Source organism: Stegodyphus dumicola, chromosome 8, assembly GCF_044657685.1.
Source record: "Stegodyphus dumicola isolate Sdum_Otavi_A_Nest chromosome 8, ASM4465768v1".
In the NCBI taxonomy this organism is placed as follows: Eukaryota; Metazoa; Arthropoda; class Arachnida; order Araneae; family Eresidae; genus Stegodyphus; species Stegodyphus dumicola.
In genome coordinates this window covers 30,843,980-30,871,235 of record NC_140775.1, presented here as the reverse complement: position 1 = coordinate 30,871,235, position 27,256 = coordinate 30,843,980, and the positions used below count along the sequence as shown (strand labels likewise).

Here is a 27,256-nt window from a genome sequence, read left to right as displayed (position 1 = left end):
AAAGACAAATTTCGTGCCTAGCCGGAATTAAGGGCTCTATGGTGACTTTGTCATCATAATTTATGTCCGCCGGATGTCCCAGAGAACGAGGGGAATGATCCTCGTAATCACGAGCGCGGTAATGGGTACCCCACAAGATAAAATCCTCTATATGTAACTGTAACCGTATCCGGCCCTTACATGTAACTTTAACCAAATCTACCTTCCGGTAATTTCGGGAAATAGAAGGTGCTACAGATTTCTCGGCGGCGGGGGAAAACTACACAAGACCAGAGACAGCATCAGTTCTCAGTTGTTAGTTCAAAGCTGACTTCGGAGTATTGAGATATTTGTGACAGTTTTGCCTTTTAGATGCGCTTTAGATTGCGTAGTATTTAACTTTCTTAGTAGTTTGAAGTGTAGCTATTGAATGTGCTCTGTGATACTGAGAAGAGCTGTAGGAGTGCTTTTGTGGAAAGTTCCAGAATTGTAAAGCGTTCCTTTTGGGAAAATAAATTTTATCCAGCTACCATCGGTTCTGTGTGCATGCAATCCGTTATGAAACCGTACGCACGCAATAATGTTAATATTTTTAAATGTATCGTTTGATTTCTAAATTAAAGCTGCTACGTTATGGTAGAACTAGCTAAGGATGGACATGTTTTCTACGGTGTCGGCCGAAAACATCGCGGACGGAAACGTCGCGGACAAAGCAATATAAGGCGAAAACGTTGTGGTATAAAGCATCTTGGGAGAAAAGAAAGCAAAGAGAAAACATCGCAGTCATAAAACATCGTGATAAAAAACTTCGCAGTTTAAAAACATCGTCGTCGAAAATATCGTTGTAAAAAATAAAGTATCTACAAATCATGGGGATAACATCACTCACATGCGTTTTCAGGTTTCAAAAGTTAAAAATGCATATTCGTATAATGATTTGGGAGTGCAAGAAGGAGAGAGGAATTCTTTTACTTCTATATTTTATGTTTTGGACGAACTAATAAATTTTTGCTGAAAAAATAAAAAGGAAACTTAATCATTTAAAAAATTAAAAATGAGTACAAAATTAATGACATTTTTAGAACTTAATAGAATTTTAAATTTACAAAGTTAATTAACAAAACTCATTAATAAATTAACCGTATTTTATGAAGTTTTACTGATAACTTTTTATGAAAAATGCAGTCTAAAAATGGATAAATAAAGAAAGATAAATAACTGCATGAGGTTACCTCAATAAAAATTGCTTAGTTAATGATCAAATTATTTTCTTTCACATTTGTTAATCTGATATTGTTTTAGTGAAAATTATATATTGCTTTGTTTCCGTTTAAAGTGTCGTTAACATTTTCATGTATAGCGTGCAATCGATTTTTTGGATGTCAATTTGTTAATTATGACGAAAGTCAGTTACATAATATGTCAGTACGGGATTTCAAAAACGCGTGTGTGCGATGTTATCGTCTTGCGATGATTTCTAGGTACTGTATTTTCTACCACGATATTTTCGACGACGATGCTTTTAAACTGCGAAGTTTTTGAACCGCTTTATTTTCGACCACGATATTTTGTATCAGGATGTTTTAGAACTGCGATGTTTTTTCTTTGCTTTCTTTTCTCGCACGATGTTTCGTACCACGATGTTTTCGCCTTGCGTTGTTTTCTCCGCGACGTTTTCGTCCGCGATGTTTTCGACTGTAACCGTTTTCTACCATAGCTAGTGTCAGCCATGGTGGTAAGTGATAAGTGACGGAGGACGCGAGCACCACCCCTCTACCATAGCGGTTAATTGGTATAGCGCCGCGTCCCCCTTGTCTAGAGCACCCCAAGATGGTATGGGGAAGGGTGAGGGGCCACATGAACCCCTGACACCAGTCACTGGTTTAAAAACAGTGTCATACAAGGGCCTTGGCAGATAGTATATTGCCATACAATAATATTTTGGTTCATACAGCATGTTACAATTGAGGTACATATTACGTATGTGGCATATTACAAATAAGGTACATAGTACATAATCTTACATATACAAAGACAAATACATTTAAAATATGCATATTACATTATATTAATTTGATTATGTGCATGGGAATATTTTAGATATAGGAAATTATATTAAGATTTACATGTGATCCAAGGGCAATATTGTGTTGCAATGGTTCGTATGTCTTACATCAGAACTTATGACATATAAATTATGCATACATTATACATTATATACACTATACTGATACATTATACACTATGGTGCTATATATACTATACTGATACATTATACACTATGCTGCTATATAGATTATACTATATATTATATACACTATACTGATATATATACATAATACTGATATATTATACATTTAGCTGAGATACATAGCACAGTTGACTTTTTATTATATATACATGGTTTTATACTGACCATTTATACACCAATATACTCACAATAACTCAATGCGTACTCAATATATGTACATTGTAATAATTGTGCATGTTAGAAATAGCACGAAATATACTCTGTCTTGTTTTCCATCGACCTGAATAGTATGTTTGTATGCTGCTGCACACCTTTAGGCTGTTTGACACAGATCTGTACCAAGCTCAGAGAGTTTATTCATTACTTTTAGTTTGTATATGAAATGACGTTGCTTTATAAGAAATTTACAGAACGCTTGGCGATTGGTCTGCGGGATAGGTATATGTAGTCCAGTTGTTAGTGGACATGTTGTGACATAGTGTTCCGGAGTTCCCACTTCTCCACAGCTGCATATATCCGTCTCACTAATGCCGCGTTTTGCAAAGTACTCCGGGAAGGGACCATGCCCGTAATGTAGCGTATGAGCTGTGGATTACTTATAGTCCTTCCCGGATCAACATATGATAGGTGATAGTAAGTTCTGCGTCCTGTCTCTCCTTGGTCCCATTCTTCCTGCCATTTAGACGTAGCGTGGAGTCTGAAGGATTTTTTGAGGTGGGAAATGGGCCAGGATGTTGACTGGACCTGAAGTTCCACCTAGAGCCGCGTCCTTAGCTAGACTGTCTGCCATCTCATTTCCGTAATCTCCTACATGTGCCTTAGTCCATTCCAGCATCTAGGACTGTCCATTGTTCTCTCGCAATTTTGTTGTATGGATGCTATGGTGGGTGATGAATGTTCAGCATTATTAATGGCGTGTAAAAAGGATACACTGTCTGTCTTAATGGTTGCTTCCCTAATTTGTTTTTGTTTTAGATATTGAATGGCCTGTTCCATGGCTATAGCTTCACTTTGGAAAACACTATTAAAGTCCCTAAGGGCTCCTTGCCATTTGTGTATTATTATTGGTGGACACAAGGCAACGAAGGCACTGCCCACTTTGTTGTCAATTTTAGAGCCGTCAGTATACACTATGATATCTGACGGTTGTTTCAATACCGTAGTGATACCCTTGATTCGGACGCCTCTGCTCTTCGTTCTAGGATGAATGTGCAGGTGTGTGGCCTGTGGTTCGAAATCATCTGGTAGAAAAAGCTCGTCGTCAAAGGTTACTGGACGTTTCAGTTGTTTGACGAGCTGCCGTGCAGCTTCTTCTTCGATACGTATGTGTAGAGCAGGGATGTCAAACTCATAGGTACACTTGGGCCAAACAAAACAAGGTTTAACTTTAGGGGGAGCCCGCAAAAAAAAATCAATATTCATAGAAACGTAGATTTATTTCGAATAATACAATAATAAACATATATATATATTTATATAGAAAAGAACAAGAAAAATTTAATGTTTACGTCCTGATACTTGACATCTCTTCTCTGCTATTATCTTTCCTATTTCGGGAGAAATTTTGTTTGCAGTGATAACTTTCAACGCTGACCCAAGGTGAGCATCATTAATACGGTTTCTAATAGCAGACTTATTACCTTTCATGACTGAAAATAACTGCTCGCACCGATAAGTGCTACCAAACATGGAAATAATTTCATATGCGAATTTTCGAGAATTTTCAAATCTGGCTGGTAAATATTTGTAAAATTCAGGCACGCCCACTTCAATGAATTTTGCTTTCAAATTTGAGTTGCATTGAATCTCGATCACCTCCATTTGCATATGGCTGGGTACTTATTGAGAAAAATCGAAGAAAACAAAAAAAAATTTGTCTTCGAGGGAACTAAAATCATTAAACGTCGTTTCAAATGCAGTTGTTAAATTTGCAATTTTTTCTGCGTATTTTTGATACGAACAAGTATCATCTAAACTTGATTTATTCATGCTGCACGTCGGGAACTGCGTCAAATCTTCATTTTTAAGTTGTTTTTCCCAAAGAACTAGTTGACATTTGAATGCTTTAATTATGTCAAACATGTTCGTAATGATATGATCTTTTCCTTGTAACGATAAATTTAAATCGGTTAAGTGTTTGGTTATATCAACCAAGAAAGATAAATCTTGTATCCATATTGGATCGTAAAACAAACTTACGTCTTGATTTTTCGTTTTTAAAAACTGACATATTTCTTCTTTCAAATCCCAGAATTGTTTGAGAATCTTGGAGCAAGATAACCAATGTACCTCGGTATAGTAGGACAAACCCGAATATTCACTATCTAACTCACTTAAGAAAGCAGTGAATTGACGCTAGTTTAAACCTCGAGATCTTATAAAATTTATAACTTTTTTTATATATGACAAAACATTCTCCATATTTATTACTTTCGTGCATAGAACTTCTTGATGTATAATACAATGCATATGATGAATGTTTGAACCGTGAATTTCACTAAGTTTTTTTCTTAGTAATGCTACGAAACCCTTGTTTTTCCTGGTCATTGATGGAGCGCCATCTGTAGCTACAGAATTTAATTTTGCCAAAGGTAGATTGTATTTCTGCAGAAGTCCAAAAACACAAGTAAATATATCTTCTCCTGTGGTAGTACCAGGCATCTCTATTAGTTCCAGTAATTCCTCAAAAATGTTAAAATTCTTGTCACAAGAACGAAGAAACACTGCTAATTGAGCTTTGCCACTAATGTCCGTGCTCTCGTCACAGGCAATGGAGAAACTTTCGAAACTAGATGATTTTGCTTAAATTCGCTGATCGCTTAAATTCGCGGGTAAATCAGTAACTCGTTCCGCAATTGTATTTCGAGATAATGAAATTGATTGAAAAGCCTTCACATTTCCAGGACAAACAATTTCTCCAGCTTTCATTAGGCATTCCTTGATGAAATCACCGTCAGTAAAGGGCTTAGAATGTTTAGCTATCAACTCGGACAAGGCGTAGCTTGCATGTACCGCCGCTTCACTTTCTTGCAATACTTTACTAAACATGGACTGTTGCTTTTTCACACCTAACTTGAGCTCTTTCAACTTTTCTTCTCTCATTAATCCTTCGTAATTGTTATATTTCGATTTGTGTTGTTCGTAATGACGTTTAATATTATATAACTTTGGTACATTAATAGTATTATTACATATCAAGCAGATTATTTTATCTTTTATTTCACAGCAAAAATATTCTAATTCCCATTTTACTTGGAATATTCTATGTTCGTCAGCGATTTTTCGTTTAATTTTACTACCACTTGGTTTTGATATAGACATACTGAATACAAAGGGCTGGAATAAACACGGTTAACGTTAAAAAGTTAACAAAAATTTATTCTTTCCACAAGAGATAAATCAAAATGCTGAAATATTTCTTCAAAAATATTCTAACAGTATCACAAAATGTCAAACGTTTAGGAAAAATCAATTCAAAACAGAGAAACTAATTCTATCTCACAGCGAAATTGCTACAAATCAATCACAGCATGAAGTAAACAAACAGTTCGCTAGAACTACAGCTACTACTGAGATGAGTTGTTTGTTCTCGGCTTTTATAAGCTTTATACTTAATTTCTCGAATATACTGGAAACATCTATAAATATTTGGATTTTTGTGGATGGCAACAGCAATTACGAGATATTTATTTATTAGGTATTAAATGCACGCGCTGTTCTATTTTTAACCTTCCAACCCAGCTGTCTTTTCAAAAATCGTCTGCGTTGCTAAGGCAACATGAAGCAAATCTAATTACAATTCTAAATAAAAAAAACTAAATAAATAAATAACTGTGAAATCCGTAACAATATGAATTAAGTAATAATTAATAATAAAGCAAAGTGCATGCACATGCATGCACCAATATATCGTACAAAACTATGATTGGAAAACTGAGACCATGAGTTCGGCCACATTCGGCTATCGGAGGATGCGTACAAGTTCTGAGTGCACGTGTCCCCCAAAAGCCGAAGGTAGCTGAACGCAAGCTACTCACACGCATTTGTAATTTAAATAGTGTGTGTGTCAGCTCGCTGTGAGTAATCTAACAACACTGAATAAATTATCGTTAATTACTTAGCAGTAAACACTTCATTTTTTTCTTCGTCGATATGTTATTGTATTATTATATATTATTATTTGCCGATATATTGGCCAGGCCGCAAAAATATTTGTTGTGGGCAGCATGTGGCCCGCGGGCCGCTAGTTTGACATCCTTGGTGTAGAGGAAGCAATCCTGCTAGTGCGTTTAATGCGGATGATGATGTCGTGCGATAAGCTTTAGTAATATTAAGGGCGAAAGGTCTTTGTACTGCAGATAGGTGCCTTATCTTTCTGCCTTGCATGGGGTAGGCCCATATCGCTGCGCTGTAGGATGCTTTTTTCTCAACTACTGTAAGGTACAGTGTCTTTTGTGTGGGGGGGGTTAATCCCCATTGAAAGGCTTGATGTCGACGTAGTTGTTTTGCGATGATGGTCGTACGCTGTTTGATGTCTAATATGTGGGGTATTCACGTCATTTTTTCATCAAATGTGAGCCCTAGATACTTCAGGGATCTTACTATGGGTATCCTTTGATAGTTGATAGTGATCCTTGGGCGGCGTGTCAGAGAGCCTCCTTTTTTAGGGATTAGAAGTATTTTTGATTTCTTCTCTGTTATTTGCAGTTTTTGGGAGTTGCATAGTGATTGGAATTATCTGCAGACTTCGTTAGAGTGCGTCTGCAATACTTCTCTTGTAGCATTGGGGGTAGGAAGTACCTTTCTTACCTCCATAGTGTCAGCCGCGAGACTTCTTTCTCCGATTCCACTGGAGAAGCTTCGTTTTCGATACGCTTTGCGAGGAAGCTTTAACTCACCGCGCAGCCGCTGGGCATTGTGCAACAATATCTTAGGTTTCTTCAACTAACAACGTAGACACGATTTTTTTCAAAGCTTTTTTTTTCTTTTTAATTTAAAAAAATTTTTTTTTTCCTGATGGTCAGCAAGCAATCTGTGAGAATTCATGAAAACTAAAACTGGACTAAAGTATTTGTATTTGGCTTTTGAAAACAAGAGATAAGGATGTTTAATAAAATGGACTAGTTTGTTATATGAAAACACCAGTCCTCATATGAGCGAAAGAGACTGGTTTATATCGGTACTCGGGCATAAAGGTCACATTTGTGTAAGTCGGCCAGTGACAAAAACCTTTATAAGCGTGTCCGCATCCTTAAGATGATCAGCTCCTAACTTGGGAAAGGTACCTTTCTTTCTGCAAGAAGGTTTTTCAGTTTGTAAACTTAGTTGGCAAATGAAATAAAAACCCTGCTTGGATAGCAGTGGTCTGGCATCAAGGTGTTCGAACTTTTACGAAGCCTGGCTTTTTTTCAGGCTAGAAACTGATTTGTATAAGAGTACTTCCACCTTTATGCTAGGGCTCCCTTATGACGATTCCTGTCTTTTCGAACAGTGGACGATCAACACGAAGGTGGAAGAACTTTTACGACGGGACACCATTAAGGAAGAAGGCATTCCTCGTCGACCAGATACCTGACGTTTTGTAGCAACTTTGTTTTGAGCTATTGAAATAACCCTGCTATAGTTCTAACGACATACTGCTTAAAACCTTTACACCATTCTTAAGACACCTAATGCGAATAGGGCTTGTACAACTTGGTAACTTTCATCTGAATGCCCTTTACAATTAATTACACTAGTATATTAAGCTTCAAATCATAATAAAAGATTGTTTTTTTAAAGAATGACAATAGTCTTTGCAAGGAAGTTTAACTTGTATATGAAAACAACTCTCCTGCTCTTAACAAGGTATTTAGAGTTAATAAAGAAAACGCTCACCTTTCAATCTGCAGCTCAAGGCTATTGGAAGACTCTCGGATAGCACGTTGTGCTTCAGCGTGTGTCATATCTGCGGTAGGTTGCCCATTGACCGACAAAATGCGGTCACCTTCCTTCAAACCTTGCTGGCGCCCCTTTGAATTCACCTGAAAAGACAATGGGATGTTAAAATGATGTTAGATTGAAAGAAAATTCATTTCAGAGATTAAAAAATGAAAAAGCACAATATCAAAATAAAAAATGCAACAGTATTGCCAGACTATTTTATTTTCATATTTCTTGATCAAAATTCGAAATATGATCTGCAGCATAGTAATATATCAGTTTTTAAAGCTACTGAAGATACAGAAGTTATACTCTCAACTACAAATCATGCAGATAAAGTGGCACACAGAATTTGATAAAGTACTAACTGTTTCAAAGGCTCATATGAGTCAGTGGCAGAAAGAAATGTATTTTGCATTTTTACACTGGAATATTTGTATATTAAGGCCCAATAGGTGTTTCATGAAATGGTGTATAATAGCAAACGCTTTATAATATAACACGATGTTCGAATTACACATATGTACAAGCAAATTTTTTAACTGAAAAACAGAGCATACTAAGATATTGGTATTGTTAAAGAAGAAATAACAAAGTATACTGAATACCATACTGTATATTTACAATGTGCGTTCTCTGACATTTCGAGGAAGATTACAAAATTATGACAAAGTACACTAGGACTATCTGCCCTATAGAGAAATATACTTCTGTGGAGAATTTTTTGATGGAGAACTATTTGTTATGTTATAACAGAAAACCCCAGTAAAACTCTCAGGCGTTCGCATCTTCAATCCACGAGTGGGGCAAACTGCCAGTGTTTCGTAGCTTTCCTAAATGAACCACTGATGAGTTTAAGGCATTTTTAACTAATCTTCAACAAGGCAGAGTAATGAAATCTAGTTACTCGTACTGCACATTATTAAGTATAATTTTAAAAGGATGACAGAACATAAAAATCACGAATTTCCATCCACCAGTTAATAACAATTCGAATTATCTATCTTTACACTACTGGGCATACAAAATGTAATATCATGAAGGAAGCACAAAACAGGCTTGAAAGCTGCACCATCAATAGACTCAGTTTCACACCAGTAGGAGTTGCACCATCATGTAAACGATTAGCATTGCAGCACATATGTAAATATTTTGCGACAGGAACGCCAGTATAAAAGATATTATAAAACGCAGTCATTCAAGCAAGTTTCTGAGTTTGACAGAGGAAGAAGTGTGGCTTATAGAGACTGTGGATTATTTTTCCAAAAAATTGTATAAAAAGAAATCAAGCCCCATTGGTGAAAATATGGAATTTAAAGGTTCAGGAGGGACAGACCAGTCAACAGGAATTAATGCGCCAGCCATATCACAGCCTAGACGAAGTGTAGGCATGTTATGGACATGACAGTGGAGGGTCGCACAGCAGCATCAAGAATCCTAGCGCAAGAGTTAAAGTCTGCTGTGCACAGCTAGCTGTATTATCTGTTCTTGCGGTTTTCTATTCAATGCTGTTCGCAGAAGTACGGTTACAAGGCTCAACATGAGCAAGCGAATGGCACCAACACCACGAAGGTCGTATTCGAGTCTGGCGTACCGAGGTGATAGATGTACCGCCATAGTGGTCCGTCAGATAGGATTATTGTTTGGAATACCATTGGATTTTACTACCCAAGCCATCTAATCATCTCTGAAGTTCTGGAGCCTACTGTCCTCTCTTGCCTTTAAGGATTGCTTGCGGTCACGTTTCTACAAGCCAATGTAACAGTATAACAATGGTTTGATTTGGTTTATTTAAGTACGGCAAAGCACGTGAGGGCTATCTGCCTAAGGAAAGGGATATCTTCGTGGAGGAGGTTCTAAGGTAAACTGGCTCGCATACACACTACACATGGGGAAAACCACAAAAACGCCCATGCAGCCGGCCCACTTGCCTGGAATCGAACCCAGATCGGAACTACCAGTGTTCAACGACTTTACCACTTGGCCGCTGGTGGACCCAATATAATAATGTAACAAAACAATTTGTTTGTTAACTGTAATATGACAAAACAGTGTAACATCGATTCCCCTAGTGAGGAATATTGGTTTGCGGATTATACGTGCTTTGCGGTTACTGCGCAGGCACACTCAACGCTATGCACGAGAGTGCGTAGAAAAATCAGACACGCGCAAGTCCAATCATGGAGAAAGATTCTTCTTAATATAGAAATGGAGATTTATCTAACTTTAATGAAGTCGAGTTAATAGCTGAAGTTGAATGTCAAAAAATTAAAAATGTAAAATTATTCGAAAACGTCAATCGTAGGAACATTGAGGAATGGTTCGATGGCGATTCCGCTAAGCTGGACTTTCAGTGCTTGATTGATGTCTATATCATTTCAAATGTAAGAAGAATAGAAGAGGAAAAGAATGATGAATACTGAAAATACAAGCGAAGAAGGTTCTGACAATTACATTAGTCCCGAGACAACAATGACTTCTTTTCAAACTCTACTGAACTTCGTCGACTAAATGGGATTCAAATAAATAACACTCGTAATTTCAGTGCGTATTTCGAAAAATACGACGTGAAACAGTGTTCCTATTGTTCGCTTTGAAATAATTAAGTTTGTTAATCAAGAATTCGTTAATGTTTTACAAAATTTGAAGTAGATAATAAAACAAATTCAAAATTCGGACTTCTAAGTGTCCATGCTCGGTTGGAGGACTACGTTATTCAAAATTTGATGGCTCTAGATACCGTTGTTTTTCACAATTCGAGAAACATTCATACATTCATGCAGATTCTTCATTGTTTAGTTTCTTTAAATGTAATACATGGCGATAATATTTGGTGGCAACAGTTTGAAAAGTGAATCAACGTAGAAAGCGAAATGGCGTAAAATGCCGTTTGAAGATTAATAACCCTTTGGGCTAAAAATTCAATTTCTTTCAAAAACGAAAAAATTATTCCTTTTGCTAGGTTATTCATTCTGTGGTATTTTATGTTCTGAAAATCGTAAAAATTAATTTTGGATTTCTTTAAAAAAATCATATCATCTCACTCATCATAATCATAATTTAATAATCTATGATTTTAAATTGAAAAAACGCTATATATATATATATATATAAACATCGATTCCCGGATATATTGAAATTATTCAGGCATGCATATATATATATATATATATATATATGCCTGAATAATTTCAAAGATCCACTACTTGATTTTTTAAAGGAAGGCATTATAAACTAAATCACGAAGTTTAACATTTTATTTATGCTCCTAATTTTATATTTTTAAAACCCAGAACATATAAATAAAAAAAAAATAATGTTTTTAATTACGTGTTTCAAATATTGTAAGAGGATTTGGAGAACCTCTTGAAAGTAGAGTCCTGGAGAGCTTGCTCCGTTTGCTTGTATGGAAATTAGGGTTTGTCTGTGATACAAGTAGGCAAATGTATTGCATGCTTTTGATTAATAGTATTATAAGCATTTTTTATATTTTTAACTGTCGAAACTCATTTTCATGAATTATCTGAAAAAATATTACACGGAAAATAGTTTCATTAAAGTTATTTCGGACAACATGATTCTGCGGTATAATTAATCCTAAAGAAATTAAATAAAGATATTTATATCTTTAATTTCCGAAACTAATTACTACGAATTATATGAAAAAGAATTTTACCCGAAATAGTTTCATTCCAGTTATTTTATTATGAACACGATTTTACTGTATAATTAATTCTCGGGAAGTTAAAAAAAAAAGGAAACATTTTTTCCCATACAACGTTAATATGTAATAAAAATAGCATTACTTACTAAGAAACGCAAAAGCCTCACTCGCAGCGGCTCCACACTTATCATATCGTATGCACTCACAACAGAATAACTGGTGAAGATTCCTTTCAGATAAAAATTGCAGCCCAAAAATGCTCATCCTATATCAGTTTCGTTTCGTCAAAAGCCATAAACAATGGAAGATCCTCTCCAAGATGGAATCGCATCATTTTCAATTGCCCAAAGACAGGAGATTTTGGCCCCATTCCAGCAGCTTCATTAACTGTTCAAGACTAATTAAACCGACATTATGGGGTATAATACCAAACAGGTTTGAAAAGAACAAAGGAAGCGCGATCTTCCTCTGTTGCGTGCATGGTTATTTGGCTGCTCTTGAAGGAGTGTGTATATCACCCAGGGATCTGCTGCAGAGGAAATTAAAAGGCAGTAGGTTAAGGTCAAGTACGGGTTTGTAATTAAAGGGGAGGAAAAGATCATTTCTAACAGATATAAAGTTAAAATGGTCGGCAAAATAAAACAGTCCCTCTGAATAAAAAGATATTTTCAAGTCTTATGGATCGAGAGTAAAACCATATCTATATGCCAAGCCATTTATACTGATACTAGTAGAATGGTAGAATCTAGTAGAATGGTTTTAAATAAATTCTTTAACCCGTATCCCATGTTCAGTGTGAATACGAATATCAATCCCTCCTTCTGGACTTTTCGATTCAAGACGTGCATTCTAAAAAATATGCAAGTTAAAAGACTAAAAGTAATTTATTTCAGTATAATACTATAATGCTGATTATCTGAACACTCTAGTCACAAGGTCAAACCACAATTTTTAGAATTAGTTTCGAAAGAAGTAATTATTTTCTTCCGAAATGATTTGACATTGGTTAATTTAATCAAAGCCAAGTGTCGAAGGCTGCCTGCTTAAGAGAGGGATACATACGTAGAGAGTTTTCTAAAGGAAACTGGCTCATGTTGAAGTCGTCATAGAAACAGCTTGATGTGTAATTGTAAGAGAAATACAATATAAAATGAAGCAGAACAGTTATCATAGATTGATGTACCCTTTGAATAAAACAAAATTTCAAGAGCGATCAGACATAGATCTCTTTTCTTCAGGAGAGAGAAAAAAATGATTGGAACAGCGAGGCCGTTTTACATGGAATTCTATCCTATATACGAATTCGATCCTACACTCAAGAAACACAAACCCTATGTTCGAAAAGAAGAAATGAACAAATCTTCGACAGTTGATCACTTAAACACAGTTTCGATTTAGATAAACAGTTGATCACTTTAACCACAATTCGTATATAGGATAGAATTCCATATTAAAACGGCCTCGCTCTTCCAATATTTTTTTTTTCTCTCCTGAAGAAAAGAGATCTATGTCTGATCGCTCTTGAAATCGTATTTTATTCAAAGGGTACATCAATCTATGATAACTTTTCTGCTTCATTTTATCTTTCTGCTTCAGTTGGTAAATGATGATTCATGATGATTTTCACATTAACAAAAAAATTATATTGTTTAGCTAATGATATTAATTTAATTCAGTTCTTCCCGATGCTTTCAAAATTCCAATAACTTCCTTTTTAAAAAAAATCATTACTATTTTTATCCACAACGTTCGTTCTCGCTTTGCTCCATGTAAAATGGTTGTCGCTCTTCCCATTTCAGCAAAACTTTTTTTTTGTTTCCAAAGAACAGAGACACACGTCTTATCGCCCTCAAAATCGACAGAGCTTTATTCAATGTCTACTCCAATCTAATTTTACCTTCCTAATTTTAAAGGTATGAAGTGATTGACGCAACAGGAATATTTTGAAATAATTAAACTTCACCCTTAAAAAAATTCACGATATCGCCGAATCTTAAAAAAAAAGAAAGAAAACTTAAACAAATGATGATTTAGCTCACATGTTTTAGCTAACTCTTGGCATGAACTTTAGTCGATACAGTTTAAATCTACCTATCTTAGATCAAACAAATATCTCTTTTGAGATATGATTTTTCTCAGTAAAATTCTTTGATCCAGTAGATCTACTGCCGGAAAAGTTCGTTTCAGTTTAGGGTTATATCCAAACAACTTTTCATGTTTTCCGTATAGAGAAACTAATGCTGTATAGTTTTGAAAACACGGCAATATTTTTCCTTAAAAATATTTTTGAAAAACCACATCTGTCTTATTTGAGTAGTTTAAATAAGACAGATGTGGCTTTTCAAAAATATAAAAATATGCTGAAATAATTTACCATTTCTCATTTAAGTTCTACGTTAAAAAAAGGAGATTTTTAATTATTTTTACGTAAAAGCACGTATTTAAGTGATTAACTTTTTTCTTGTATAACATCTTTAATAAGATGCATAAATCTTGAATTATTTCATACGAATCACCTGTTTTATACAAATCATGCTTACATATGTCAAACCATCGAAAACGCACATCGTTTCTTTTCGTTGGAAAATGTCTTGAAACTTGCTAGTTGTTTTTACATTAAGGCTGTTTGTATTATGGTAAATATGAAAATCTATAAAATTTATATTTTACAAACTTCGAATTAATTATTGAAAATTAGTGTCTTAAAGAACAGGATTTACATTAAGTTACGGAAAAACACACCAAAGATATGTGCTTAAGCGGAAGTATGCCTTCGTGCACACGGGGAAAATCACGATACGCCGTTTGTCGAGATTTGAACCTAGATCGAATTTTCAGCATTCAGAGGTTGTATCCGCTTGGCTGCTGATAGGCAAATTGCGTTTAAAGGATTCTTTATTTTTAAAATAATTTTTCAATATAATCTCGTCCTTCACTTCATATGACTACAGCTAATATTTTCCTTTAGGCTTCCTGCAGGATTTAGAATTTTACTGCATTGTTTCTTGCAGTACAGTACCTAATTTCCTAGCAAACAAAGATTGTTAAATCGGCTTTTTCAAGATAATTTCATATATTTAGCTTTATTTTTTTAGTTCGACTGTTGTTAGAGAACTCATTTAACATTTTATATTTCGCCAGGCATTTCTCTCATATTCGAATTATTTTTATGAAAAATCATATTTAATATCAAATAACAAAAAGCAGTTAAATTTGACTTAAAAATAACATTAAAAAAACTCGTTGAAATTTTTAGAGTATTCTGCGTAATCCCGGCAGTAATTTTCAATTATTTTATACAAATTACGTCAATCTTCAGCTAACGGTTTGCTATGAATACATCGATCTACAACGTAAACAAACATGACATTAAGTTACGAGCGACGAAATCAGCTGGAGAGGCGTGTACCAGCTGCAAGTGGAGAGAATCGCTCGGTTTCAGTCTCGCGGTGATTCACAAACAAAATAAATGCACGTGGTCGCATCCTGCACACCCACCCTTGCCATAATTCTTCTCGCAATAGCAATTCCTAGAAAATGATCTCAACACTTTTACTTTATTTAACGAATCCCTTCTTAACGCCAGCAATTGTTCTGTGGCACATACAGTAGTGTGTCATATACTTATTATAGATGGCAAAGGATTTGACTTCTTTAACACCTTTTGAAAAATATCTCTCTGTTACTAGGCATGTTTCTCAATTTTAGAAATATACGAAATAGGTTAAATAAATTTTGCAACATCTAAGAGCTTAGTTTTTCTATTCTTCGCTTCACGATACGCTACATAATATTATGCTCTCAAAACATCAATCACCACACGGTGAGTCAAAATGTGAGAGCTATTGCCTTTCTGTGTTGTATTAAAACTTTGAACAGCCAACCATACTGCTAGGTAAACTACCACTCGTGTGAAATCCAGCTTTATTGACGCAACGTTATGTTTGTTAACCAATTGTCTTTAACAGCTGTGTGTGTTAAAACATGTGTTCAGGCAACAAAGTTTGTTTGGTTTATTTGGTTCCTGCAAAGCACTCGAGGATTATTTTCCTAAGGAGAGGGATGCCATCGTGAAGGACTTTCTAAGGAAAACTGACTCGTATATACTTTACACACGGGGAAACCACGAAAACGCCCTTGCACCCAACTCCGTTTGCCGAAATTAGAATTCAGGATCGAACTACTAGTATTCAGCAATTTTACCGCTTGGCCGCTGGCGAGCACACACACACACACACACACACACACACAAAAAAAAACCATTATTGTACGGTTTACTTTACATTGTAAATACTCATTTAGTTTCAAACAAACCAGTTTTTGTTCAGTTGCTTATCTTTTCTATCTTCTCTCACTTCCATTTCCTGCCAGAATGATATTTCAGTTTCCCATGTTATGCGAAAAAGAGTAGAAAGACACTATTGGGCCATGTAAAAAAGTCTCCGAGTTTTTTGGTACATTTTTGAACAAAAATATTCTTTATTGAAAATCAATTTTAATCAAATACATATTGACTCTCATTACCTTTTGCCATTTTCTGGTAGCTTCATAATTCCATCGGTGTAGAACTTCTGTGGTTTATCATCAAAACACTTGACTAAGTGATGTTCAGCGGCGCTTCGGTCGGCCACTTTTTTACCATCAAGAATGTTTTGCAGAGACCGAAATAAATGATAGTCAAACAGAGCAAGGCCCGGGCTTTACAGTCGGTGCATCAAAACTTTCCAAGCAAGTTCCGTCAATTTGTTCCGAGTCATTAAAGATGTGTGTGACCGCGCATTGTCATGATGGAACACAACTCTCTTTCTGTTGGCCAATTCTGGTCTTTCTTTCTGGATTGCTCCTTTCAAACGCTCAAGATATGTGCACAGTACAGAGCCGAATTGATGGTTTCACCAGGTTGTAGCAGCTCATAATGGACCAATCCCACCAAACACTCAACAAAACTTTGTTTGGCGACAATCCAGCTTTTTTTTTAAATGATTGCAAACTGTCATGTGTTTGATGTTCAGTGCCTCCGCTATTTCCTGACAGCTTGCATGCCGGTCTTGCTACACCAGTTGCAAAATTTCATCAACGTCTGCAGTTACAGATGAACGAGGTGCATCTTTGACATCGAAATTTCCTGAACGGAATCGAGCAAACCACTCCTGGGTTCTTCGTTCACTTACAGCATTCTCACTGTACGCTTCACAAATATTTCGGCACGTTTTTGCAGCATTTTTACCTTTTCTACAGCAAAAAAGCATCACATAACGTATTTCTTCAGATATTTCAATCAGTTTCAAATCAGTATAATTTTTAAGCGAGCAATGAATTAGAAAACTATCTTCACAAAGAATGGAAGCTGAATGTCACCTTTTAAGCAGATGCTTGTTAGACAATAGGATGAGTGTTGCCGGATATATAGGCATCAACACCATCTAGTGGCAAAAAACCACAGAGACTTTTGATATGACCTAGTATTTAGGCTGGTGTCTGAGCTACTTCAGACAGAGTGTGTTCTGCCGATCGGCCACGTTGTTACACTGATTTAAGCTTGCTATTTTGCGGCCGTGCTGTTTCTTTTTTTGTTTCGTTTGCTTAATTTCTTTTATACATCGTTTTAGATTTGTTATAGTATTTGAATAGGACATGTGGCAACGATTAGACAATTCTTCAAATGATATAAATTTATATGTATTCTGAGTTAAATTATAGACGAAATGTAACGCTGTTAAGTGAACCTAGCGCCAGAATGTCGTTATAGTAAACAAATACAGTGAATTTTAAAGCGTGCATTTATTCTATTGTGGTTTATGCAGTATCGAATATAGTAGATTTAATTCAACCCTATAAGTTTAAATAAAATGCAAGAAAAAATGCTTATAATTTAATAAGTCGTGCAAGAAAGTCATGTGGTGTACACATCAGATTTTTTTTGTACGAATCACTTGCGGATGGCAACGCTTAACACAGTATCGGGAATTATAAAGATATGCCATTTTTAAATGTGTTGCTTTTAAATATTTCTAAACATATGCAGTTTGTGATTTTGCTCTTGAATTTCATGTAAGTACGAAGAAGGTGATGATTAATAATAAAGCTAAAAAGACAAAAAAAGAAAATGTGTCAGCAGGAGACTTGTAACCTGCCTTGCTCAGTGAAAGCATAAAAAACTAACAAATCCTCTGGTGCGACGTAAACATCTGAAATCCTTTCGAATTTAATTTCTCTCTTTATTTATTTTTAATGTATGTTAACATTTTTCAGAAGATAAGGGGTAAAAAAACAATTCAGTATATTTCAAAGAAGACTAAATTCACCTGTTGAGTACAGTCAGCAAATACACCCATTGCAGTTCTTTCAAAGAAAATATTTGAATATTTTATTAATTTAAGCTCATATCCCAGAACTAGGAAATATAAATTAACTTCTAGGAATTTATATTTATTTTGAATAACCAGTCATGTTTATGCTTTCTTTTCCATAAGTCTTCATTCTCTTAATTGTCAATGTCAGAATATTTAAATTTGGTAGCGCGCATGAAGGAATGGAAATTCTATCATGAGGCGAAAAGGTTTAAATACTGAGTTTTAGAAGGGAACGTTCGAGAGAACGGGTAAGCACTGTACCTTCTAGCGTTAGTTTCTGGTTGCATTTATTGCTGGTTAAAGTGGTGTAATTGCTATTACTTTGCTGCCATTAGGTTTCGACGCAGTTTTAGATTTTAGGATTATCTGAGTCCTGGGGAAAAATTCTACTGTTTTGTTAATATCTTTGAATTTTAAGTTTAGTTCTTGTTAGTTGAGTTACCACCCGAGCGAGGAGTAATTTGTTAGCGTCAAGTCGACGCAATGTGAATTTTAAAGAATTTAATAAAGTATTCTCTTAACACATCTCCTGTCTGGTTCCTGCAAGTACTTCAGCTGTCACACCAAAAGGTTAACAAGTAGATATTACGAACTTTATAGTTTCTGATGGAAATATACTTATTTGATGTTTTCATTTAAATCTGTTTGCTCATTTAATGAAAATAAAGATACGGAGAAGGAATTTCTTCCTGTAAATCCCATTTACTTATATAAATTACGTTCTCATGAATATGGATCGAATTTTTCAAAAGTTATGGATAGCAACTGTACCTTGTAGGGTTTTCCTTATTTTGCATAACAAATTTATTTTAAAACTTCTCAACTTCTCCTCACACTGTCTCGCCAGGATGTAAATTTAAAGTTGAGTGAAGTGCATATTTAAACGGGTGAATATCTGAGATTTCAGATCGTGTTTCGCTAGCCAAGCGCACGTTTCTTTGTTATTTCTCTGTTACGCTTTTGGCCTTATCAGATTTAGCCTCACGCCGGTTAGGTTCTTGTGAGTCCACCTCTTAGGCGTAACTTAAGTGCTATCTTGCACTATTTATTTCAGGTTTGACTTACCACTTACATTATATTCTACGTTTAGTTTCCACCGCAAGTTGACGGTGTTTTTGTAACACACGAAGGCCGTGCCTTTCTGTTAACTATTTTGAATTAATAAAGGTTTATTTTTTACCCTTTCGTCTAAGTCAGTAGTTTTTATTCACGCCTGTGCGAGAATTCGCCAAGTCATTATAGTTTATGTAGTCTATTCTAATTTATGTGGAACAAGGGAGTAAGACTCTATAACCTGAGCAAAATTATCTCCTCAGATTTGAAATACATTAAAACATCAACGAAATTAAAATAATTAGTGAACAGCTGATATCGCATTTTTATTACAATTTATGAAACACGGAATTAAATATTAACATATATATTTAAACGCAAACTCCTAAATTTTATGAAATATATATATATATATATTAATAAATTTAAAATAAATAAAACACGTGCAACTAATATAACAGAAGATTCATTCCGCAGACAAGTTTCATAATATATGATTCTAGAAGCTTCTTTTATCAATTGCATTATTACTGTAAATACTCATTAGCTTTCAGCGCTAGCAAATTGCGGTACTATGTGGATGATTAATGTTGTGGTAGCGTAATGCAATATAACCTGTCACGTAAAACGACAAACTACAAGCATTTCTAAAGTCAATAATTAATATGTAACTTATATATTAATAATTATAACATAAGTACTTCTACTAATTCACGCATAAATATAACAAAAAAATTTTTCAATCTATTAAATTGTAAGTAACGGAAAAATTATTAATTACAAAGAATAAAGGAATAAACTGTAAAATATAAGTATAAATTAATAAATTAATTACAATAATTTTAAGTTTCAAAATTTGAAATTCAGTTAATTAAAAACTATCACACTACTCCCTTTTTATAGCCCACCAAAAAAAAAAAAAAAAAAAAAAAAAAAAAAACTATTAGTCTTTTTGTTCATAACATAGTTAAGGTCTCTCATTTCTATTTTGTCTTTGATACCCACATAGATAAATTTTATGACACTTGAAATAATAAAGTAAAAATAAACTAGCTCTTAGATTATAAGAAATAATAAATTAACTACAAACCAATAGTTTTTTAAAATAGCTGCGACAGCGCATCTCATGGAGAGGAAACGATTTTCCTGGAAAAAACAACTAACAGTAGAACCGTTCCTACCTCCAAAGTAAAATCCTTAGGACGTCCTACAGCTATACAACCGCAGCACCCTTCATCGGACATAACTGTCCGTTAGCATTTCCACCCCTCCGCCATTTCACCCTCGCGCAAGGATCAAGGGAAAAGGTCAGCTTCTAGTAGGGTTGCCACAGAAAAGAAAAATTTCTCCGCCGTAAACTATGCAATGTAAAGAATTACGGAAATAATAAGATTTTCGCACAAGGAAAAAGATATCCAAGTTCCGGAAATAATGCTTGTTTGTTGATGCCACCTTGAAACTGCTAATAAAGCAAATGGTTAGTGGTCGTCCCGGAAAAGTTCTGCAATAAAAATGAAGTTTCTGCTCCCTCTCGATATAAAAGTTTTTAATTAAATTCACTAAAAAAAAAAAAAAAAAAAAAAAAAAAAAAAACCACTTCTTTAACCCGTAAATTGATATTTGTCAGTCCATTATCCTACTGGAAAAAAAAAAAAAAAAAAAATTATGTTAAAGCTTACAAGGTGGAGGAGGGGTTATGTTAAAGCTTACAAGCAAGGAATTTGAAATTTTGCATGCGAAAAAGCACAAATAATATTTTACAGCATACCACTGAAATGAGATTTCAAATCAAAAATTCCCTAAGCAGGAAGAGGTACGAAGTTAAAAATTTTACAGCTGAACTTATTTACACGACTACTTGGCACTTCGTGAAACAGTCTTTTCTAAGAATACTGAATCATTCATTGCTTTGGTACAAATTAATATAATAGAATACTGGAATATAGTTTTTGAACACGTCTTTCTGATTTTAAGGTTAACTACGCGATTATTTTCCTTCTCAGCTAATTTTCAGAGTCACTACACAATGGTTGTGCCCGGTGGCAGACCTACAGCTGTCGAGGCCCGAAGCGGAATTCTCCTAGAGGATCCCTCATTGTAATGATTACTATACAAAATGACGACATAAATATATAATTAGCATTTATTTCATTAAAAATAAGTAATTAAAGGGATTTGGAAAACAAATCTAAAGAATAAAAGAAAAACAACTTGCATCTAGCAGATAAAAATATTTAAAAAAGCTTACTTATCTGTCATGTTTGATAATTTAAAAAAATGTTTTTAACTTTTCTATGAATAAAGAAAGCTAAAAGTATTTTCTTGCGAGCTCTGACTTTTGAGAAATTTTTTACAGTTCATAAAAACTATTGTTTTTAGCTAGTGTACTTTAATGGAAAGGACTGCTAAACCGTTAAGGTGACTTATATGCCTTATTGTTGATCGAAGATAGCTTTTAATCAACTTTAAAAATCTGATCTCGCAAGAAGCAACTGAAACACAGACTGCCCAAAAAGCCTTTATTGCCAAATATAAGTTAGGGACATTCTTGGAGTACATTTTCATCATAATAATAATATTATTATTATTACAATTTTTGGGGTACATGTCCACAATTATTATTCAATTATTATTATATAATAAAGTTTATTGACTAATAATTAATGACTAATATTTTAAATACATACACTTTAAATTTATTGTATTTAATTTTATCTATTTAATTTATTTAATTTTATTGTATTATTTTCATTAATTTAATTTTATTTATTTAACTTTATTGTATTATTTTCATTAATTTAATTTTATTTATTTAACTTTATTGTATTATTTTTATTAATTTTATTTTATTTATTTAATTTTAATATATTTGTATTTCAATTTTATTTATATTCTGCATTATTAAATTTTATTTGTATTCTGCATTATTAAATTTTATTTGTATTCTGCATAATTACATTTTATTCTATTTTATCATGAAAACTAAATTTAGTTGTTATTTTCAGATAACTTTTTTTTTCTGTAGAATTTATGCATATACATTTGTTTTTTCACGATAAATGAACAAACTGTACTTTATTTCATAAATAATAGTGCATTTAAGTAAAAAAAAAAAAAAAAAAAAAAGTATTTTACATTTCTTAAGATGAAATCGACACAAAATTCCCAACCTGAATGTAATTTCAAAAAGAACCACTTACAGAGACTCGGGCCATGATCGCTTTGATTTGGGTTTGCTTAATTATGGCAAAGCCCGCCTAAAAGAAGAGATGCCTTCGTGGAAGACTTTCTAATCAAAACTGGCTTGTATCGACGTTACAACTGAGGAAACATACAGCGAGCATGTCGCCGGCATTTAAACCTGGTTCGAACTACCAGTGATAGCAACTAGTATATCTATCGATCAGCTATTAATAAGCCCAGACCGCTATCGGAACACACAGGGCTTTGATCTGAAGTTATATTTTATTTTCGCATACACTCTTAGCGTTCAGAACGTAATGAATGTTGAATTAGGAAACTTTTTTCAGCTGAAAGTGACACATATATCATATTGTTACGTTTTTCTCTTCTAACACCAGTTGTTACGTTATTTTCTTCCTTCACGTTCATACGGGGTTCGTGTGAATTTGGAGTGAATAACGACGACATTTGATGTTGAAACACACTTTATTTGCAAGTATTGTCAGGACAGCTCCAAAACACGTTTTACAGTCGTCAATGAACTACTATAAACACGCTGACACGATCAGCGACACAGCCTTCAGGTTATCAGGCTATCACGGTGAAGACAGATTCACTGCGAAGCACCAGAGTACAGCTCCCAACTCTGCTCGGTCGTTCTAGAAACTCCACGTACTCTCGAGACTCTCCACGCTACAACTCGCGATGCACTCGACGACACACAGAGCACCCGACTCTTCCGTTCAGTCGTTCCCGGAGCTCAACACGCTCTCTCGACGATGCACTAACCACGATACACTAAGAAACTCCTTCAGTTTTGTCGCCAAATGGGCGATTTCTCGCCAAATGTGGCAACCCTGCTCTAACAACGGTACCTCGAGCCACCAAATTTTGAATAACATAGACCTTTACTTGAACATGTTCACGTGGAATTCCGAATTTTTAATTTCACATTTCGTAAAACATTAGTGAATTTTTAACAAACTCAACAATTCGAAGCAAGCAGTGGCAACACTGTACGGATTAAAACACTGTTATCTCAAGCGTAAGACTGTATATTGGAAATTCTAAAGCTATGCTGTTTTAAAATATTTTGTGATTTTGAAGTTAAATTTTGTGTCGTGTAAATAAGAAGAACGTGATATTTAACTAATAAATTTAGCACACAAAACATTAATAATAAAAAGTAAAAGTAAATAATTTGAAGTTTAAAAAAATAATTTGAAGTTTGTTGAGACATTAGGCATTTCCAAAGCACGAGTTATGAAAAATGAGCAACGCCTTCGCCGGGAATCGAACCGCGGACCTCTGGAATACGCGCCCAGCGTTTAGACCACTACACCACGAAGGCACGCTAAGAAGGCGGGAGAAATCCTTATAAGTTTACGTTTAGAATTCTGAATGCACGTTAAGTGTCAGCATGCACTTTTCTGTTCCATTCAGTCTTTTCTCAGTCCATCACATAAATGTTCCCTTTTCTTATTAAGACTTACAAAACTTTTTTTTTTAAAACATCACGTTCTTCGCGCTCATGCCACACAAAATTCGATTCAACAGCTAAATCACAAAATATTTAAAAACAACATATCTTTAGAATTTTCAATACACAATCCCGCGCGCTGGAGATAAACAAGTTTAATTCCGTACAGTGTTGCCACTGCTAGCTTTTAAATCGTTTCGTTTGTTAATCAGAAATTCCTTAAAGTTTTACAGAATGTAAAATAGGTTATAAAACGAATTAGAAATTCAACATTCGGGCTTCAAGTGCCCATCTTTAGATGGAGGGCTACCTTATTCAGAATTTGCTGACTCTAGATACTGTTGGTTTTTCACAATGCTACAAACATACATACGTTCGTGCAGATTCTTCATTATTTAATTTCTTTAAATATAATACAGGACGATAATATTTGTTGACAACAATTTGAAAAGCGATACGACGCATTTAAGTATTTCGACGTAAAATGCCGTTTCGAAACTAAAAATCTCACTTGAGACTAATGTCCCTTTTGGGCTAATAATGAAAAGATTTCTCCCCTAAAAAATTCTTACTGTTTTCTAAGAAAACAGTAAGAATTTTCAGAAAGAAAACAGAATACTGATTTGATGAAAAAAAAAAAAAAAAAAAAGTAAAATGTATGCGAAACCTTAACATTTGATCGGGAGTTCTAAACACATGTTGCTTTTAAATTTTTGTAATTTTACTGTTGAATTATGTGTGGAGTAAGTGCAAAGAAAATTATACTTAACAATAAAGCTAAAAATACAAAAAGAAAGGTGAGTGAGTGTAACAGCAGAACTGCGAACTCGGCGAGAACGTAAAAAACTCTTAACAAACTCCGGGCGACTGTTCAAATTTGAAATCTCTCAGATTTTATTTATTGATTTATTTGTTTTTTTCCTAGCTCCTTTTTATTTTGTTCAATTTCTGATAATTCTAATGCACGAAATTCTTGCAAACTCATGATTTAATGAAAACTAAGTCTAATATGTCGATATAAATTCAGTCAGATCTTATTTTTGCATATAACTAACTATCCACTTAAAGGAAAATTTATGTTTTCTTCATTTTGCTCACTTTTATATCCTTTCGTAAATTATGAAATGTACAAGTCTACAAGAAATCTACAAGTACACGGATGAACGATTAGTGAAGTAGCTTCATCAGTAGAAGAGAGATCAAAGCTGAATATGGGATAGAAGATCATGTAAAATTAGTAAATATAATCGTATACTAGTGTACCCTATACGCTATACCTAGAACTAGAATATACTAGAATGCCCTATACGCTATACCTAGACCCTTTTGAAGTTATTTTCGACTTTTCTTGAGAAATCGGTTAATTAAGATAGAATAATTCGAGGAAATAAGTTTAAATGAAGTGCAGTAACTAATGTGTATAATTTAATACCTTGTACAAGGAAGACGTGTGGTGTCCACATTAGATATTTTTCGTATTAGAAATGCGAATTAATGATTAACCATTTAACAGATATTGAGGTAAACAACCTAGTGGCTCATTAATAATTTTAATGTTGACTGTTAGATTATTCTTTCTTTCTAACTACAGAATTTTACGGAAATAGAACAAAAGTAATTGCTGCTATTTTATACAACAGAAAAAAAAAAGGGAAAAAAAAGAAACAAGTCTACAGAGATTTGAGTAGCTGGTTTCGGGATAAAATCGATATTGACCTTTTTAAATCGAGAATGCCATTCTGTTTAGCGCAATTCATCTTACAATATATATTGACCACACATTATTTAAAAGTTAAACTGAACATTTAAGAATTATACTGCAGGTTTTTATTAATTTTCTTTTTCAAATGAAGAAAAATATGCAGTTACATACAATTTACCTTTCTTCATCTGAGCATTACTTTATTTCTTCTCAAATGCAATGCGGACCATTTTCAACAACGTAAATACACAATAAAAGCTAAAAAAAAAGAAGGTACGTGATGCGAAAGGAGTAAATAAATCATGCACTGCTTCTGGTAGCTTAGTGCTGGTTCAGAGAATGCTTTATCACTGATTGTGAAAGAATGAATTCGTAACTTCATTTTAAAAACTACGCTTGCACGATACATACATCAAATAATATAATACAGCATCGCATTCTCAACTTGCCGTGTCTGCGCAAATTTCGCAGAAGAATTTTCCAAGAGGGGATAACAAAAAGAAAACAGAAATAAAGAGAAGAACGTGACGTTGTAAATGAAAGGTTATTCGCGATAAAGGTGAAACTAGGTCAAGTACACAATAAACAATGCTTTTTTATTTTTTAATAATTATTTCCTTTATTATTAGCATCAGCCAATCACCATCAATTATTTCCATGCAAATACTGTTTGTTTATTTATTTACACATTTTTAATCTTTTACCAGTGCTGTTTTCTTTTCTCACGAAAATGCTTTAAATTAATCACCAATAAATGCCCCACATTCTTTTTTCATTGTAGTAAAAGAAAATTATTATTCTTGAAACACAACCCAAAATGACAAAATTTTCCAATTTGTCGTTCACATAATTCTAAATTCGACGCTAATCTTTGTCTCAAGATGAGTCAACAGTTGAGAAAGGAGTTCATTTCAAGCATCAGGTTGTATAGACATTAGGATATTTTGGAAGCAGGAGACTTGAAACATGAGCAACACCTTCGCCAGGAATCGAACTACGGACCTATGGAATACGCGCCCAGCGTGCCTTATATGGTTTTATTTATCTTGAGAACAGTTAGTGTTCTTGTGTCTTAACAGTGCATATGTCTGCAATGGTGGTTATATGGCCAGGACCTCTGTCAACCAGAGTAATAGGGCTTACATGCATTACTTGCACTGACATATGCACTCTAATGTTCTACCATCTAATCTCTGACTGCATAGGGAGCAGAAGAAAATTGAACACCATTTTTAGTTGTTTAATTTTCTTCTTTTGTTATAACCTATTAAGTTTTTTTTTTTTTTTTTTTTTTTTTTTTTACCGTTCTTGTATGTTAATTCAAATGTACTTCAAATGCCAGATGTTAAACAGTTGCTCCTGTATGGCCATGTATCCACACTTATAACTATTAAATAAACTCCAGGGGAGGACGCGGGACATATGCCTGTTAACCTCTGTTAAACTTCAGGCGTCCCCGTCCTCCGTCACCTGTCACCTGTCTTACCAGTACTCTGAAAGAATATCCGACAGGTGTGTCTAAAAATCGATACTAAATATCATGTTAACTTTGACTTTATGAAATGTAAGTCTAGGCCAGTGGTTCTTAAAAAGTGTGCTGCTGCAAACAGTTGCGTACCATAAAGGTTGCTGCAAAATATTGCATGTAAAAACGACAGAAAGAAGAGTG

At 34.3% G+C, this 27,256-nt stretch overlaps 1 protein-coding gene across 1 annotated transcript in view; it reads right to left on the bottom strand.

Moving 5' to 3' along the window:
• Positions 1–27,256, bottom strand: part of LOC146995695 (PDZ and LIM domain protein 2-like) — a 122,722-nt gene that overhangs the window by 20,611 nt on the left and 74,855 nt on the right. The window contains exon 2 of the mRNA XM_085821710.1: positions 8,108–8,253. Within this exon, the coding sequence (XP_085677836.1) occupies positions 8,108–8,253 (146 nt within the window). The remainder of the gene's footprint in view (positions 1–8,107; positions 8,254–27,256) is intronic.